The sequence below is a fragment of the Theropithecus gelada genome, chromosome 2 (assembly GCF_003255815.1).
Source record: "Theropithecus gelada isolate Dixy chromosome 2, Tgel_1.0, whole genome shotgun sequence".
NCBI classification, from domain to species: domain Eukaryota; kingdom Metazoa; phylum Chordata; class Mammalia; order Primates; family Cercopithecidae; genus Theropithecus; species Theropithecus gelada.
The window spans coordinates 179863105-179881400 of NC_037669.1; the positions used below are offsets into that span (position 1 = coordinate 179863105).

General features: G+C 42.9%; 1 protein-coding gene across 7 annotated transcripts in view; it reads left to right on the forward strand.

Annotated features, from left to right (window-relative positions):
- Positions 1-7488: 7488 nt before the first annotated feature.
- FBXL2 (F-box and leucine rich repeat protein 2) overlaps positions 7489-18296 on the forward strand; it is a 146542-nt gene continuing 135734 nt past the window's right edge. For 6 of the 7 annotated variants that reach the window (XR_003118042.1, XR_003118041.1, XR_003118043.1 and 3 more), the window contains exon 1: positions 7495-7588. Coding sequence is in view for 3 of the 7 variants with exons in the window: in XM_025374924.1 (XP_025230709.1) it covers positions 7586-7588 (3 nt within the window). In the remaining 4 variants the exon portion in view is untranslated. Of the gene's footprint in view, positions 7589-18296 lie in introns of all 7 variants that reach the window. The other variant, XM_025374927.1, reaches the window with a different exon arrangement.

The following is an 18296-nucleotide window of genomic DNA, read 5'->3' on the forward strand; positions in this document are numbered from 1 at the left end:
AATGTGGGTGTATCACCTGAGGTCAGGAGTTCGAGGCCAGCCTGGCCAACATGGTGAAACCCTGTCTCTACTAAAAACACAAAAATAAGCCAGGTATGGTGGCACATGCCTGTAATCCAAGCTATTCAGGAGGCTGAGGCAGGAAATCACTTGAACCCAGGAGGCGAGGGTTGCAGTGAGGTGAGATCATGCCACTGCACTCCAGCCTGGACAACAAAGTCAGACTCCATCTCAAAAAGAAAAATATTACAAAATTTAGTTGGAAACTTCTTTCACCCAGTGACCCCTACCTAGTTCCGCTGCATGCCCTCCCCAAGGACCCCTGTGAGATAGAGTCAGGAATGGCTTCCCTAGGCTTGAGCTGGGGACTGGGAGTGCCTATAGGGCTCTTCTCACTGCTTCTTGTATTTTAATATTTTGCTCAGCTCCCTAAATGCATTCCAACTCTAGGTAAAGTTAAATTATTCTCCTGTGATTTGGATTTTCAGGTTCCCCAGTGGGGATGTGTTCTGAGGCGGGTTTTCCCCTCTCATACTTTGGGAACTCAGGTTTTTAGCTGTCTTGCACAGTTTGCAGCCAGAAGCCGCTTCTTCCATAGGATCTGTGAACTTTTTCGGTCTTCCTGGCACATTCCTGCTGTGGTTCTTGGAGCAAAAGTTCACAGTGTGAGCCTCCACATGCTGTTCTCTCTGTCCAAGTGGGAGATACACATTAGTCCTGTCTCCTATCTGTCATGTTCTCATTCTTCTTTCTAGTCCTCAGATGAATAACTTCAATTGTTCACTGATTTTCTTCTGCTTGCTCAATCTCTTGCTAAACCCCCATGGTGAAATTTGTTTTCAGCTATTGCAGTTTTCAGTTTCAGAATTTCTATTTGGTTTCTTTTGATAATTTCTACCACTTTATTGATATTCTCTTCATATGTTGTTTTCTTGGTTTCCTGTTGTTCTTTTGTTCAGGATTTTCTTTAGCTAGTTGAGCATATTTAAGATAGTGGATTTAAGTCTCTCTTTAGTAAGTTTAATGTCTGGGATTTCATAGAGATGGTGTTAGGTCCACGACTATGCCAAATGTCCACTCGATCAGGTTCTGGCCCATGCTGAGGTCTCAGGGGAGGGGGTGGATGGGCATTTAGCTGAAAGAACACTCAGGGGGCCGTAGGCAGGTGAATATTATTTTATTCAGCAGCAGCTCTCATCAACAGCTTTCTTATCAGCAACTTACTTACATCAGCTTTCTCACTCTGTCCATCTTTATCTCAGCTGTCTGCCCCGGCTCTGTGGCTCCTGCCACCCCCACGCCAGTAGCTGCATTGCCAGCTCTCCCTTGCTTTCAGGGTCAGCAGTTTAACTCTTTCTCTCTCTGGGCACCAGCGTGAGCCATGCCGTGGCTCGTCTGCAAGATGGAAAGCTCTGGTTCTCCCTCTCTCTTTCTCTGGGCACCAGCGCCATGACAAGCCATGCCTGAGAGCCCTGAGCACAGTTTCAGCAGGGCAGTTATACTTTCTACCGACAGTTATACCTTCTACAGACTTTGAGCCAAGTATGAACTTAACACAAACAGGTTATATAACAAGTGGAGGTGTGCGCCCGTGCACCAGTCCTGCTGAATCATGCAGGCCTGGATGTCTGCCTCAGCCTATTCTTTGACTAAAGCACATCCATGTACCTTATAGATGGTTTCTGTGAATTTATTTTTTTCCCTTGTGAGTGGGCCATACTTTCCTCTTTCTTTGCATGCCTTGTAATTATTTTGCTGAGAAGTGGACATTTTAAATATTATAATGTGGAACTCTGGAAATAAGACTCTATCCAAGGCTTTAATTTTCATTATTGAGGGCTGCAGCCATCCACTTATTTAATGAGTTTCCAAACTGTTTTTGCAAAGACTGTATTCCTTGTCAAGTGTGCCCATTGAAGTCTCTGTTTTGTTATCTTAGCAGTTGACTAGTGACCTGAAAGAGATTTCCTTAAATACCTAGAGACAGAAAAAAAAAGAAAAAGAAAAACACCCACAAAACCACAAGCCCCTGCCTCTGGTCTTTGCATTCTGGCTCTAAGCTAGGACACTCCTTCAATGCTAAGCCAAGCTGATGGCAACCCTACCTTACCCTTCACTTCTTGCTTGTGTGGAGTCCAAAGATCAGCCACAAGTGTAAGTCTAGGATCCTCTTAAGCCTTTTCTGATCATGCATCTGGGCCTGTGCATGTATACTATATGTCAGATTCCCCAGTATATGCTATAGCCCTCCAAAGCTCTTATTCCCCCAAGAATCTTCCTCCTCATTCTCAGGCTTTTGGGTCTGTCTATTGCTTGCCTCATCCTGCATTTCTCACCCCAGGCAGCAGTGGATAGTGTATGTCTTTAAATATTTCCATCAGATCCTGTGCAGGAAGCCCTCCAACCCAAGGAGGTCAAACTAAGGGTCAACTTCCAGGTCAGTCTCTCACAGCAGGGGTCCCCAACTCCCAGGCTATGGGCCAATACTGGTCAGTGGCCTGTTAGGAACTGGGCTGCATAGCAGGAGGTGAGTGGCCATCGAGTGAAGCTTCTTCTGTATTTACAGCCATTCCACATTGCTTGCATTACCACCTGAGTTCTGCCTCTTGTCAGGTCAATGGCAGCATTAGATTCTCATAGGAGCACAAACCCTATTGTGAACTGCACATTCAAGGGATCTAGGTTGTGCATTCCTTATGAGAATCTAATGCCTGATGATTTGTCACTGCCTCCCATCACCCCCAGATGGGACTGTCTAGTTGCAGGAAATCAAGCTCAGGGCTTCCACTGATTCTACATCATGGTGAGTCATATAATTAATGTATTATATATTACAATGTAATGATAATAGAAACAACATACACAATAAATGTAATGTGCTTGGATCATCTTGAAACCATCCCCCATCCCAGTCCATGGAAAAATTGTCCACAAAACCAGTCCCTGGTGCCAAAAAGGTTGGGAACTGCTGCCTTAGAGAATGTGGAAACCAATCAAATGCATAACTGAAATGTTTTGAGAACAAGGTCGTATTGCTCAGGCTGGGACCAGCAAGCTGCATCAGAACACAAGGCACCATCCATAAGATTACCACCAGGCTGGGGAGTAGGAGATGCTAGGTGGGCAAGCAAAATCCCCCATAATTCTTTCCTATCAAAATTCAGTTGCCTCTTTCTTTATTAAGCACTACTTGGTTGACTTAAATGTTTTATTAGACTCCAGAGTCTGAAATGTCGATTCTGTCCATTTTTCCCCACTTAATGGTTGCTTCAGTAGAAGGACCAATTCTTGGAGTTCCCTATTCTGCTAATTCCGTGATGTCACTTCTATTACAACTACTTTAGAAAACAATTTGGAAACATAGTTTTCTTCAGATTTATGTAGTAAATCTGTAAACCAACAACTCTACTCTTTGTTGACATTCCAGAGCTGTGGTTCTCAAATGGGGCAATTTTGCCACTCTGTGGACATTTGGAAATGCCTGGAGATATTTTTTGATTTTCACAACTGGGGTGTGCCATTAGCATCTAGTGGGTAGAGATCATGGATGTTGTGAAACATCTTACAATACGCAGGACTACCCTCTCCCTCCAACCGCCAGCAACGAAGATTTATCTGGCCCTAAATGCTAAAAGTGCTAACTAAGATTGAGAAACCGTCATCTAGAGAAATGTGTCCATGTACACTAGGAGAATGCTCATAGCGTCATCATTTATAAGAGTCCTAAATGGGAAATGATTCAAATGCCTATCAACAGTGGAAGGGATAAATATATTCTTATGTGCATTCAGTGAGATACTTTATAGCTATAAAAATGTAGTATAAACATTTATAAAGAACTACAAGAAAGTACTAGGCACAGTGGCATGCACCTGTAGTCTCAGCTACTGAGAAGGCTGAAGTGAAGGATCACTTGAGGCCAGCCTGGGCAACATAGCCAGATATCCCTTTCCAAAAAATAAAAGATAAAAAAAAGATAAAACAAATGCATAAGGAAATGCAAGAAAATGATTTCCATAAATTTCATGACAGTGATCACCTTAGGGGAAAAGTTGAGGGGGGAATTCAGATTAGGAGAGTAGACATGAGGATCATCTGGGTTGCTGGCTATGTTCTATTTCTTGAACTGGGTGGTGTGAAGTGTTCACTTTAACAAAATGTACATTTGTATTCTATTATTTGTATTTATATCTCATAATAAAAAGATAAAAATGAAGGCTGCCAGTAATTACAGTATTTATTTTCTATTATACTCCCTACTCTATCAAGTCATATTCTTATTTGGATCTTCAAACTGACCATACAGACCCAGCATAGATGTTCATTCAATCATTGGTATTTATTGAACATCTACTATAAGCCAGGAACTGTTCTTAAACACTAGGAATACAGAATGGAACAAGATAGACATCTTGCATTCCAGAGCAGGGAGACAGGAAGTAATTAATAAACAAAAAGGTAAAAAAGATAGTTTTGAGGGGGACTAAGTACTTTGAGAACAAGACAGAGTTAAATGAGAGAGGCTGACTAAAGTGAGAGTGACTGGAATGAGCTATTTTAGGTCAGTAAAGGCTTTTGCGAAGATGACGATTGAGGAGATAACTGACCTGTATCAAATGAAGGAAGGGCCTACATGAAGTTCTGCAGGAAGAATATTCCGTATAAAGGAAGCAGATACTATTGAGGCTCTTTTTTTTTTTTTTTTTTTTTTTTGAGATGGAGTCTCGCTCCGTCGCCCAGGCTGGAGTGCACTGGCCGGATCTCGGATCACTGCAAGCTCCGCCTCCCGGGTTCCCACCATTCTCCTGCCTCAGCCTCCCGAGTGGCTGGGACTACAAGTGCCCGCCACCTCGCCCGGCTAGTTTTTTGTATTTTTTAGTAGAGACGGGGTTTTACCGGGTTAGCCAGGATGGTCTCTATCTCCTGACCTCGTGATTCGCCCGTCTCGGCCTCCCAAAGTGCTGGGATTACAGGCTTGAGCCACCGCGCCCGGCCTATTGAGGCTTTTAAGTACAAAAGTATTTGACATGTTTGAGGAACCTCGGGACATAAAAGTGTGGCTAGTATGGCGTGAATGAGGGAAGAGTGACAGGAGATGGAGTTGGTGCAGTGGGCAAGGCCTCCATCGTGCACCATTTTGGTAGACCATGGAAAGCATTTGTGTTTTTTTCTTTTTCTTTTGTCTTTCTTTTTTTTTTTTTTTTTTTTGGAAACAGAGTCTTGTTCTGTTGCCCAGGCTGGAGTGCAGTGGCACGATCTCTGCTCACTGCAACCTCTGCCTCCCAAGTTCAAGCCATTCTTCTGCCTCAGCCTCCCAAGTAGCTGGGACTACAGGTGCCTGCCACCACACCTGGCTAATTTTTGTGTTTTTAGTAGAGACGGGGTTTCACTATGTTGGCCAGGCTGGTCCTGAACTTCTGACCTCAGGTGATCCTCCCACCTCGGCCTCCCAAAGTGCTGGGATTACAGGCGTAATTGAGCCACGTTGCCCAGCCTGTATTTTTTTCCAAGTGCCATGAGAAGCCACTGAAAATGCTGCTGTTGTATAGGATGCAGGAGGGAAGACATGGGATCACAGTTCACTTGTGCTGCTATAACAAAAGACCACAGGACTGTGTAATTTATAAACAATAGAAATTCATGTTTCACAGTTCTGGAGGCTGGGAAGTCTAAGATCAAGGTGCTGGCCGGTTTGGTGTCTGGTGAGGGCTGCTCTGCTTCTGAGACGGTGTCTTGTCGCTGCATCCTCTGGAGGGGATTGCTGTGTCCTCACATGGCAGAAGGGATGAGAAGGCAAAAAGGGGCTGAATTCATTCCCTCAAGTTCTCTTATAAGGGCATTAATCCCATTCATGAGGACAGAGCTCTCACGGCCTACTCCCCACCTTGAGGCCCTCTTTCTAAAACTGTCACATTTGATACGTTTTCACACAAAGTTTGAAGGGGACACAAACATTCAAATCGTAGCACATGTGGAGATGAATCGGGGTGAGACGATAGTGGCTGTGAAGTGGAGATGTTGTAGAGTGGATAGATTGAGAATTTAAGGTGGAGTCAAGAATATGTGATAATGGACTGGAAGTGAAGTGTGAGAAAACAGAGGAATCAGGGACAATTTCTAGGTTTTTGTCTTAACAATCAAGGGGATAGTAGGGACTTTTGCTTTGAGAAGACTGGGGAGTAAGAAACTTGGATCAAGGGGTTTATTTGGGCCATATTACACTGTGATGTCTATTAGGCACTCCGGGGGTGGGGAGGGGGTGTCAGGTCAGCTGTTGAATATGATTCTTCTTCACAGATTCTTTTTTTTTTACATTTCAAAATTCTCTTTCTTTTTTTGGTAACTTTATTTTTGTTGTTGTTGTTTTTATTTTGTCAGGTTTTTTCCTGCTTCTAACACACCAAGCACATTCTTTTATTTTTTTCCTTCTTTTTCTTTTTTTTTTCTTTTTTGTAGAGTCAGGGTCTTGCTATGTTGCCCTGGCAGGTCTCAAACTCCTGGCCTCAAGCAATCCTCCTGCTTCGGCCTCCCAAAGTGCTGGGATTACAGGTGTCAACCATCGCACTGGGTCCTTCTTCATAGAGTTAATGGGCTGGATTTGAGGATGTCTAGAGTTCCCTTCAACCATATTAAAAACATTCAAGAAACTGCCAGTTGATTTAATGAATTAGATAACATGCATAGAATGCTATTCCATGAAGTGGCATGCAAAGATAATTTTTTTTTTTTTTTTTGAGATGGAGTCTTGCTCTGTTGCCCAGGCTGGAGTGCAGTGGTGCAATTCCGGCTCACTGCAAACTCTGCCTCCCGGGTTCACACCATTCTCCTGCCTCAGTCTCCCGAGTAGCTGGGACCACAGGCATCCCCCACCATGCCTGGCTAATTTTTTGTATTTTTAGTAGAGACGGGGTTTCACCGTGTTAGCCAGGATGGTTTTGATCTCCTGACCTCGTGATCCGCTCACCTCGGCCTCCCAAAGTGCTGGGATTACAGGCGTGAGCCACCGCGCCCGGCCCCAAGATAATCATTTTTAATCTAAAAAAGTAGATTATAAAACAGTTACCTATGGTTTGCCACCATTTTTAAGAATACAGTATGTTATAACATCTCACTGGAAGCTTGAAACAGATAGAATGGAATCTGAGCAGTGGCTACTTCAGATGCTGGGATGAGTGTGGTTTTATCCTTTTAAATTCTTGTTATTGGTAATTTAAAATGTTTTCAATAATCATGCATTACCTGTATAACGTTTTTTTAAATTAAAAAAAAAATCCATGGTCTCTTTCAGCTGGGCAGTCTGCGGCTGGGTAATCTGTCAGGTGAGGGTCATCAAGGTGATCAGGCTGAGAGGATGGACCAGATACAAAGTGGGAGAGGCGAAGAGGCCCCGTTCCAGGGCCGGGGGCGAGGGGTGGGCGGTCCAAAGGGCACCGCCCCTGCGGGTCACGTGCTCGCCGGCCACCAATGGCCGCCTCCGAGCCCACCTTGGGGACGGGGCGGGGCGCCTGGCTGGCGTCACCAGGACAACGGGCGTCGCCGGCGCCGTGTGACTTCGAGCTGTGGGCTCGCTCGCGGCTCTTCGGCCATGGTGAGTCTGGGACCCGCGTCTGCCCAGCCGCCCCGCCCTACCCCTACCGGGCTGGGTCCCCAAGCCGCCGCCCGCTAGGGTCGGGCGGGCGGCGCTGGGGTCGTGGAGAGGCCGGGCCGCGGCCTGCGAGGCTGCTGGGCAGGGCAGGGCTGGGCGGGCCCGGGGAGGGATAACCTGGGGGATTCAGAGCGCCTGCCTGCCGGGGGGCGACCGCGATGCAGCGTTCCCTGCCGCTGGAGTCTGGGTGACAGCCCGGACCCCCACCCAGTGGGCCGCCGGACGACGTGACGCTGTTTGGCCCGAGAGAGCCTGGGAAGCCACCCAAGGAGGGTGTGGTTAAACAAAAAATCATACATATGAATATCATATGTATTTACATTTACACCAAAGCAGTCTATGTGCCTCCAGTTTTGTTTATATGCAATTATATATAACTAATATACGACATAGATCTTCCTTTCAAAATCATCATTCTGATAGGTTTTTTAGCACGTGGAAATTAACATTTTTGATTTTAGAGCTCCCTCCCCTCCTTTTTAAAAAATAGGGGGCATTAAGCTGGAGGGTTTTTTCCTGAGTGCCGCACCCTCACTGAGGGATTTAATTAATTCATAATTAGTACATTGTAAACGTCTTAAATCATTACCTTTATTAGTTAACTTCAGACGGCGTGGGCATAACACCTGTCCCCCTTTAAGCTCGTTTTAAAAACGTGACTCGGTTTCACTCGTCGGAGGTGCTGGCTTGAATAGACAAGTTCAGAGAATTGCCAACCGAAGGTATGGTTCTCCAGAGGCCTTCATGGGGTGTAAGAAAAGAGAGGAGCTAGACTCCTTGCTTGGGGACACACCCTTGGTATAGAATACTTGAGGAGGTATGGGGGTAGGTGTAGGTAATAGGGAAATAGCTAGTTTTTAGAAATAGGTTTTTGTTTTAACCATGGGTGATTAAGTGGAGATTTTCTTCTTATCTGCAGGAGTTTAGTGGAAGTGCTGATGAGCTGAGAATGCAGGGTGCTCCCCAAGTGCCAGCTGGCCTCGTGGAGAAAAAACTATCATTAGGAATCCTGGCTGGCTCAGTTTTTTTTCTTAATAACCAAGGAGAGGGGTGGTGGTAGGAGGTGGATGGTGTCTCTCACTGACTCTGGAAAAGCAACTTCCAAGTGTGTGGCATTATTGCTGGCAGGAGAAGAATATCACCCACAAATCACAGTACCATGTAATGCCTTTATTTTGTATATGTTTCTTTTTTAAATTGCGAATTGCTTTTTAAGTGACAAATTAATGGAGCTGGCAAGAGTTTCAGAAAGCGAATTTTACAAAGATATAAGTGTTTCAAATATTGCAGTAATTTACTGTTACATGTTATACGTGAGAAAACTGTAACAATTGTAGCAAGGAGAAGGAATATCCAGGAATTAAATTTTCACAGCTCTCTGAAGTCTCATATTCCTCCTGTCATCCATTTTCCTTTATTTTTACTTCTTCCACTTCTTTCATTCTGACCCACAGCCCACCTTCATTCGCTATTGTGAATTTTAGAGTTTTACTTTAAAATAAAAGCATTTACTGTAGTTTTGTATTAGTGGTTGCTTTGCTGAACTTATAATGCTTTGCTTTTTGTATGTCTTTAAGCATTAAGAATTTAACTCATAGGAACTTAATTGATAAGGTGCCTGGGCTTCCATGGAAGTGGGGAATGGTTGGTGCAGGAGGGAGAGGGATGAAGCGGCTGCATGTATATGTCATCCCCAAAACTGTATTCTTTTTTTCTTTGAGACGGAGTCTCGTTCTGTCTCCAGGCTGGAGTGCAGTGGTGCGATCTCAGCTCCCTTCAACCTCTGCCTCCCGGGTTCAGGCAATTCTCCTGCCTCAGCCTCCTGAGTAGCTGGGACAAGAGGCGTGTGCCACCACGCCCAGCTAATTTTTGTATTTTTAGTAGAGATGGGGTTTCACCATGTTTGCCAGGATGGTCTCGATTTCTTGACCTTGTGATCCTCCCGCTTTGACCTCCCAAAGTGCTGGAATTACAGGCGTGAGCCACCACGCCTGGCCCCCAGAACTGTGTTCTAAATCACATTGCACTTCCTTAACTGCTTGAATCTAAATATAAAACTTCAGCCATTGATATAAATGACTTGGCACATTAATTTTGGGACTATTTCTCAATGAAAATTTCTTCAATTAAGCCATTTATTTCTACTCTGTAATAATGACAGCTAACATTGTGTACATATGTACATCATTATTACTATAGAGGCAGTAGAAATTTTTCTAAGAGTCTTAAATAGTCACAACAACCTTGTGATGAAGATACCTTTATTGTATTTTAGAGATGAGGAAATTGAGGCACAGATAGGTAAAGTAACTTGCCTAGGTCACCCCACTGATAAATTGAGCCACGTTTAAAACCCGGCAGTTTCTCTCAACCTGTTTATGGATTGTACTGTAATGTATAGTGTATCTTTATATGTTTCCTCATATATATTTTAGGAAATTAGTTTTCTTTCTTATTAGGACTTTAAGGTTTTTGAACACTTATAAATGACTTGTGTTTTGTTGTTTCTAGCACTGGGTTAGACATTACAGAACAGGGTAGGCATGCCTACCCTTCTCTCCCCTCTTTCTTTTCCATCTTTCACAAAGTTGAAATGAGAAGGAATTAATAAAGATATGAATTAGATCAGCGTTCTTACTCACAGCTATACTAGCATTGAGTTTCTCCTGTCACATCAGTTCAGTTAAGGAATTGGCATCCGCTTTTTGTGTGAATCACAAAGACAAGTGTTTTACATAAAGCCTTTTGGATGTGGAGGATGTAACAGTGTTTTTTAAAAATGTATTCTCTGAGATTTTCCTAATTTTTAGATTTTAGTTTCATATTCTACAGTCATTATGAAAAGACTTCAAGGCTGGGCTCAGTGGCTCACACCTGTAATCCCAGCACTTTGGGAGGCTGAGGTGGAGGATTGCTTGAGTGCTGGAGTTCAAGACCAGCCTGGGCAACATGGTGAGACCCATCTCTACTAAAAATTTGAAAAATTAGCCAGGCATGGCGGTGCACGCCTGTGGTCCCAGCTATTTGGGTGGCTGAGGTGGAAGGATCCCTTGAGTCCAGGAGATCAAGGCTGTGCTGAGTTGTGTTCACACCGTTGCACTCCAGCCTGGGCAACAGAGCAAGGCCCTGTATCCAAAAAAAGAAAAAAGGGCATTTAATAATTGTTTAAATTTTAATTCATATGGAACAAAATCTGTTGCGATATATATGACTTGTCAAGTTTTTGTTACTGTTTAACACTTTATCATGTAAAGCAGATTTATTTTTTGGAAATAAATAATATTTTATCATATAATTTTCCAGTTTAATTTGTTCATTTGGACTTTCCTATGTTGACACTTCTCTTTCTGTATTTGTGGTCAAGACGTCACAGGTATTGGGAAGCAGAAGATGGAGGGAAACACTGCAAAAATAGTTTTGCACATTAAAGTGACTTTTAAAAATTTTTTCATTTAATTTTATTTTTATTATACTTTAAGTTCTAGGGTACATGTGCACAACGGGCAGGTTTGTTACATATGTATACATGTGCCATGTTGGTGTGCTGTACCCGTTAACTTGTCATTTACGTTAGGTATATCTCCTAATGCTATCCCTCCCCCATCCCTTCACCCCATGACAGGCCCTGGTGTGTGATGTACCCCACCCTGTGTCCAAGTGTTCTCATTGTTCAGTTCCCACCTATGAGTGAGAACATGCGGTGTTTGGTTTTCTGTTCTTGCGTTAGTTTGCTGAGAATGATGGTTTCCAGCTGCATCCATGTCCCTACAAAGGACACGAACTCATCCTTTTTTATGGCTGCATAGTATTCCATGGTGTATATGTGCCACATTTTCTTAATCCAGTCTGTCACTGATGGACATTTGGGTTGATTCCAAGTCTTTGCTATTGTGAATAGTGCCGCAATAAACATACGTGTGCATGTGTCTTTATAGCAGCATAATGTATAATCCTTTGGTTATATACCCAGTAATGGGATGGCTGGGTCAAATGGTATTTCTAGTTCTAGATCCTTGAGGAATCGCCACACTGTCTTCCACAATGGTTGAACTAGTTTACAGTCCCACCAACAGTATAACAGTAAGTGTTCCTGTTTCTCCACATCCTCTCCAGCATCTGTTGTTTCCTGACTTTTTAATGATTGCCATTCTAACTGGTGTGAGATGGTTTCTCATTGTGGTTTTGATTTGCATTTCTCTGATGGCCAGTGACGAGCATTTTTTCATGTGTCTGTTGGCTGCATACATGTCTTCTTTTGAGAAGTGTTCATATCCTTTGCCCACTTTTTGATGGGATTATTTGATTTTTGTCTTGTAAATTTGTTTAAGTTCTTTGTAGATTCTGGATATTAGCCCTTTGTCAGATGGGTAGATTGTAAAAATTTTCTCCCGTTCTTTAGGTTGCCTGTTCACTGTGATGGTGGTTTCTTTTGCTGTGCAGAAGCTCTTTAGTTTAATTAGATCCCATTTGTCAAATTTGGCTTTTGTTGCCATTGCTTTTGGTGTTTTAGTCATGAAGTCCTTGCCCATGCCTATGTCCTGGAATGGTATTGCTTAGGTTTTCTTCTAGGGTTTTTATGGCTTTAGGTCTAACATTGAAGTCTTTAATCCATCTTGAATTAATTTTTGTATAAGGTGTAAGGAAGGGATCCAGTTTCAGCTTTCTGCATATGGCTAGCCAATTTTCCCAGCACCATTTATTAAATAGGGAATCCTTTCCCCATTTCTTGTTTTTGTCAGGTTTGTCAAAGATCAGATGGTTGTAAATGTGTGGTATTATTTCTGAGGACTCTGTTCTGTTCCTTTGGTCTACATCTCTGTTTTGGTACCAGTACCATGCTGTTTTGGTTGGTTACTGTAGCCTTGTAGTATAGTTTGAAGTCAGGTAGCGTGATGCCTCCAGCTTTGTTCTTTTGGCTTAGGATTGCCCTGGCAATGGGGGCTCTTTTTTGGTTCCCTATGGACTTTAAAGTAGTTTTTTTTTTCCAGTTCTGTGAAGAAAGTCATTGGTAGCTTGATGGGGATGGCACTGAATCTATAAATTACCTTGGGCAGTATGGCCATTTTCACAACATTGATTCTTCCTATCCATGAACATGGAATGTTCTTCCATTTGTTTTTGTCCTCTTTTATTTCGTTGAGCAGTTGTTTGTAGTTCTCCTTGAAGAGGTCCTTCACGTCCCTTGTAAGTTGGATTCCTAGGTATTTTATTTTCTTTGAAGCAGTTGTGAATGGGAGTTCACTCATGATTTGGCTCTCTGTTTGTCTGTTGTTGGTGTGTAGGAATGCTTGTGATTTTTGCACATTGATTTTGTATCCTGAGACTTTGCTGAAGTTGCTTATCAGCTTAAGGAGCTCTTGGGCTGAGACGATGGGGTTTTCTAAATATACAATCATGTCATCTGCAAACAGGGACAATTTGACTGCCTCTTTTACTAATTGAATACCCTTTATTTCTTTCTCCTGCCTGATTGCCTGGCCAGAACTTCCAACAGTATGTTGTATAGAGTGATGAGAGAGGGCATCCCTGTCTTGTGCCATTTTTCAAAGGGAATGCTTCCAGCTTTTGCCCATTCAGTATGATATTGGCTGTGGGTTTGTCATAAGTTGCTCTTGTTATTTTGAGATACATCCCATCAATACTTAGTTTATTGAGAGTTTTTAGCAAGAAGGGCTGTTGAATTTTGTCGAAGGCCTTTTCCTGCATCTTTTGAGGTAATCATGTGGTTTTTGTCATTGGTTCTGTTTATATGATGGATTACATTTATTGATTTGCATATGTTGAACCAGCATGTTCCCAGGGATGAAGGGATGAAGCCAACTTGATCGTGGTGGATAAGCTTTTTGCTGTGCTCCTGGATTCGGTTTGCCAGTATTTTATTGAGAATGTTTGCATCAATGTTCATCAGGGATATTGGTTTAAATTCTCTTTTTTTGTAGTGTCTCTGCCAAGCTTTGGTATCAGGATGATGCTGGCCTCATAAAATGAGTTAGGGAGGATTCTCTCTTTTTCTATTGATTGGAATAGTTTCAGGAGTGGTGCCAGCTCATCTTTGTACTTCTGGTAGAATTCGGCTGTGAATCTGTCTGGTCCAGGACTTTTTTTGGTTGGTAGGCTGTTAATTATTGCCTCAATTTCAGAGCCCGTTATTGGTTTATTCAGGGCTTCAATTTCTTTCTGGTTTAGTCTTGGGAGGGTGTATGTGTCCAGGAATTTATCCATTTCTTCTAGATTTTCTAGTTTATTTGCGTAGAGGTGTTTATAGTATTCTCTGATGGTAGTTTGTATTTCTGTGGGATCAGTGGTGATATCCCCTTTATTATTTTTTATTGCGTCTATTTGATTCTTCTTTATTAGTCTTGCTAGCAGTCTATCAATTTTGTTGATCTTTTCAAAAACCTCCTGGATTTATTGATTTTTTGAAGGGTTTTTTGTGTCTCTTTCTCCTTTAGTTCTGCTCTGATCTTAGTTATTTCTTGCCTTCTGCTAGCTTTTGAATGTGTTTGCTCTTGCTTCTCTAGTTCCTTTAATTGTGATGTTAGGGTGTCAATTTTAGATCTTTCGTGCTTTCTCTTGTGGGCATTTAGTGCTATAAATTTCCCTCTACACACTGCTTTAAATGTGTTCCAGAGATTCTGGTATGTTGTGTCTTTGTTCTCATTGGTTTCAAGGAACATCTTTATTTCTGCCTTCATTTTGTTGTATACCCAGTAGTCATTCAGGAGCAGGTTGTTAAATTTCCAGGTAGTTGAGAAGTTTTGAGTGAGTTTCTTAATCCTGAGTTCTAGTTTGATTGCTCTGTGGTCTCAGAGACAGTTTGTTAGAATTTCTCTTCTTTTACATTTGCTTATTGTGGGATCTGGCCAGCAGCCCACAATGCAACGGGTCTCTCTCTCTTTGTTCCCAGGTGGATCAGCAGGTCAAGAAATAATACACACACGCAAGATAGTGAAAGCTGGGTCCAGGGGGTTCACCACCTTCTGGTCCTGTGGTGCCAACAATGCACTGGACATACCAGCATTTATTATTAAGTTTATTGAGGGCAGGGGTAGGTTAGTGAGGGATTTAGGATAATTTGATTATGAGGTGAGATGGTCACATGGTGATGAAGTAATTCTTTAACATAACATCTGTATGCAGAAGTACAGTATACAGAGATAAGAATTTATAATATATTGTGTGCATCAGTAATTTCTAACAGAGCCTTAAAACAGAAACACAGTAGTTCCATAACCTATGATTAGCAAGATATTAATCAGCAGTAACCGTTGCAGCAAAAGCTGGTTACAAACAATCCATAGTAACAGGACGTGAAGCTAGACAACTGGTTAGACCAGAAATTCTCAGAAGGGAGTATGCCTTAACCCTAAAGAGGCCTAGAAGAGCTGTGGCAAGATGAGGGTGTTTATAGCCCTATCTTATCCACATGGACAGGTGTCCCCCCCATGCGTCCATTTATAGGCTCTCCACAAGGGTCGCATTCCATTCCCAGAGCTATGAACATCTGCTTTTCTGGGATAGGAATCTTGGTGATGTGAAACCTACCTGACTGCACATCCATTCATAGGCTCTCTGCAGGAGGAAGCACGTCACACACTGTTGGCTCATTCTGGCAGTCCAACCTGGCATTGTCTTTACACAATCCTGCATGCAATTTTGTATTTACAATAATCAGGAGCATTTCATCTTTTATTCCACAGCAATAGTTTCAGGGGGTCTCCCTACATTTGCTGAGGAGTGCTTCGAACTGTGTGGTCAATTTTGGAATAAGTGCAATGTGCTGCTGAGAAGAATGTATATTCTGTTGACTTGGGGTGGAGAGTTCTGTAGATGTCTATTAGGTCCACTTGGTGCAGAGCTGAGTTCAATTCCTGGATATCCTTGTTAATGTTCTGTCTTGTTGATCTGTCTCATGTTTACAGTGAGGTGTTAAAGTCTCTTTGTAGGTCTCTAAGGACTTGCTTTATGAATCTGGGTGCTCCTGCATTGGGTGCATATATATTTACGATAGTTAGCTCTTCTTGTTGAATTGTTCCCTTTACCATTATGTAATGACCTTCTTTGTCTCTTTTGATCTTTGTTGCTTTAAAGTCTGTTTTATCAGAGAGAGGATTGCAACACCTGCTTTCCTCCATCCCTTTATTTTGAGCCTATGTGTGTCTCTTCATGTGAGATGGGTCTCCTGAATACAGCACACTGATGGGTCTTGACTCTTTATCCAATTTGCCAGTCTGTGTCTTTTAATTGGAGCATTTAGCCCATTTACATTTAAAGTTAATATTGTTATATGTGAATTTGATGTGTCATTATGATGTTAGCTGGTTATTTTGCTCGTTAGTTAATGCAGTTTCTTCCTAGCATCAATGGTCTTTACAATTTGGCATGTTTTTTGCAGTGGCTGGTACCAGTTTTTCCTTTCCATGTTTAGTACTTCCTTCAGGAGCTCTTCTAAGGCAGGCCTGGTGGTGACAAAATCTCTCAGCATTTGCTCGTCTGTAAAGGATTTTGTTTCTCCTTCACTTATGAAGCTTAGTTTGGCAGGATATGAAATTCTGGGTTGAAAATTCTTTTCTTTAAGAATGTTGAATATTGGCCCCCACTATCTTCTGGCTTGTAGAGTTTCTGCAGAGAGATCCACTGTTAGTTTGATGGGGTTCCCTTTGTGGGTAACCTGACCTTTCTCTCTGGCATTTTTTCCTTCATTTCAACTTTGGTGAATCTGACAATTATGTGTCTTGGAGTTGCTCTTCTCGAGGAGTATCTTTTTGGCGTTCTCTGTATTTCCTGAATTTGAATGTTGGCCTGCCTCGCTAGGTTGGGGAAGTTCTCCTGGATAATATCCTGAAGAGTGTTTTCAAACTTGGTTCCATTCTCCCTGTCACTTTCAGGTACACCAATCAGATGTAGATTTGGTCTTTTCACATAATCCCGTATTTCTTGGAGGCTTTGTTCATTTCCTTTTACTCTTTTTTCTCTAAACTTCTTGCTTCATTTCATTAATTTGATCTTCAATCACTGATACCCTTTCTTCCACTTGATCAAATCAGCTACTGAAGCTTGTGCATTTGTCCTGTAGTTCTTGTGCCGTGGTTTTCAGATCCATCAGGTCAATTAAGGTCTTTTCTACACTGTTTATTCTAGTTAGCCATTCGTCTAATCTTTTTTCAAGGTTTTTAGTTTCTTTGCGATGGGCTCGAACATCCTCCTTTAGCTCAGAGAAGTTTGTTATTACCAATTGTCTGAAGACTTCTTGCCTCAAAGTCATTCTCCATCTAGCTTTGTTCCATTGCTGGCAAGGAGCTGAGTTCCTTTGGAGGAGAAGAGGCACTCTGATTTTTAGAATTTTCAGCTTTTCTGCTCTGGTTTCTCCCCATCTTTGTGGTTTTATCTACCTTTGGTCTTTGATGGTGGTGATGTACAGATGGGGTTTTGGTGTGGTTGTCCTTTCTGTTTGTTAGTTTTTCTTCTAACAGTGAGGACCCTCACTCAGCTGCAGGTCTGTTGGAGTTTGCTGGGGGTCCACTCCAGACCTGTTTGCCTGGGCAGCACCAGCGGAGGCTGCAGAACAGCAAATATTGCAGAATGGCAAATGTTGCTGCCTAATCCTTCCTCTGGAAGCTTCGTCTCAGATGGGCACCTGGCTGTATGAGGTGTCAGTCGGCCCCTACTGGGAGGTGTCTCCCAGTTAGGCTACTCGGGGGTCAGGGACCCACTTGAGGAGGCAGTCTGTTTGTTCTCAGATGTCAAACACTGTGCTGGGAGAACCACTGCTGTCTTCAAAGCTGTCAGACAGGGACATTTAAGTCTGCAGAAGTTTCTGCTGACTTTTGTTCAGCTATGCCCTGCCCCCAGAGGTGGAGTCTACAGAGGCAGGCCGGCCTCCTTGATCTGCAGTGGGTTCCACCCAGTTCGAGCTTCCTGGCTGCTTTGTTTACCTACTCAAGCCTCAGCAATGGCAGATGCCCCTCCCCCAGCTTCACTGCTGCCTTGCAGTTCGATCTCAGACTGTTGTGCTAGCAGTGAGCGAGGCTCTGTGGGCGTGGGACCCTCCAAGCCAGGCGTGGGATATAATATCCGGGTGTGCCATTTGCTAAGACTGTTGGAGAAGCTCAGTATTAGCATGGGAGTGTCCCGATTTTCCAGGTACCATCTGTCATGGCTCCCCTTGGCTAGGAAAGGGAATTCTCCAACCCCCTGTGCTTCCTGGGTGAGGTGATGCCCCACCCTGCTCCGTGGGCTGCACCCACTGTCCGACAAGCCCCAGTGAGATGAAACCAGTACCTCAGTTGGAAATGCAGAAATCACCTGTCTTCTGCATCACTCACGCTGGGAGCTGTAGACTGGAGCTGTTCCTATTCGGCCCTCTTGGAACCTCCCAACCTAAAGTGATTTTTTTTTAAACTCAAGGTTTACAGACAGTTTTGGTCTTTTTGTCATTATATGACATAGGTAAGAGAATTTATATGATGAGATCTATGTTAATAGATCAAGAAAAGTAGAGATTTCCCTATTAATTTTTCTTCTCTTGACAATATTGATCTCCCTTTTGTCTCCACTGTTGTGGGGCAGGGAGTAATTTTTAGTAATTGTAATAATAGCTTTCTTTTATAGAGCCCATTCTCTGTATCCAGTTCTGGGCTGATCACATTTA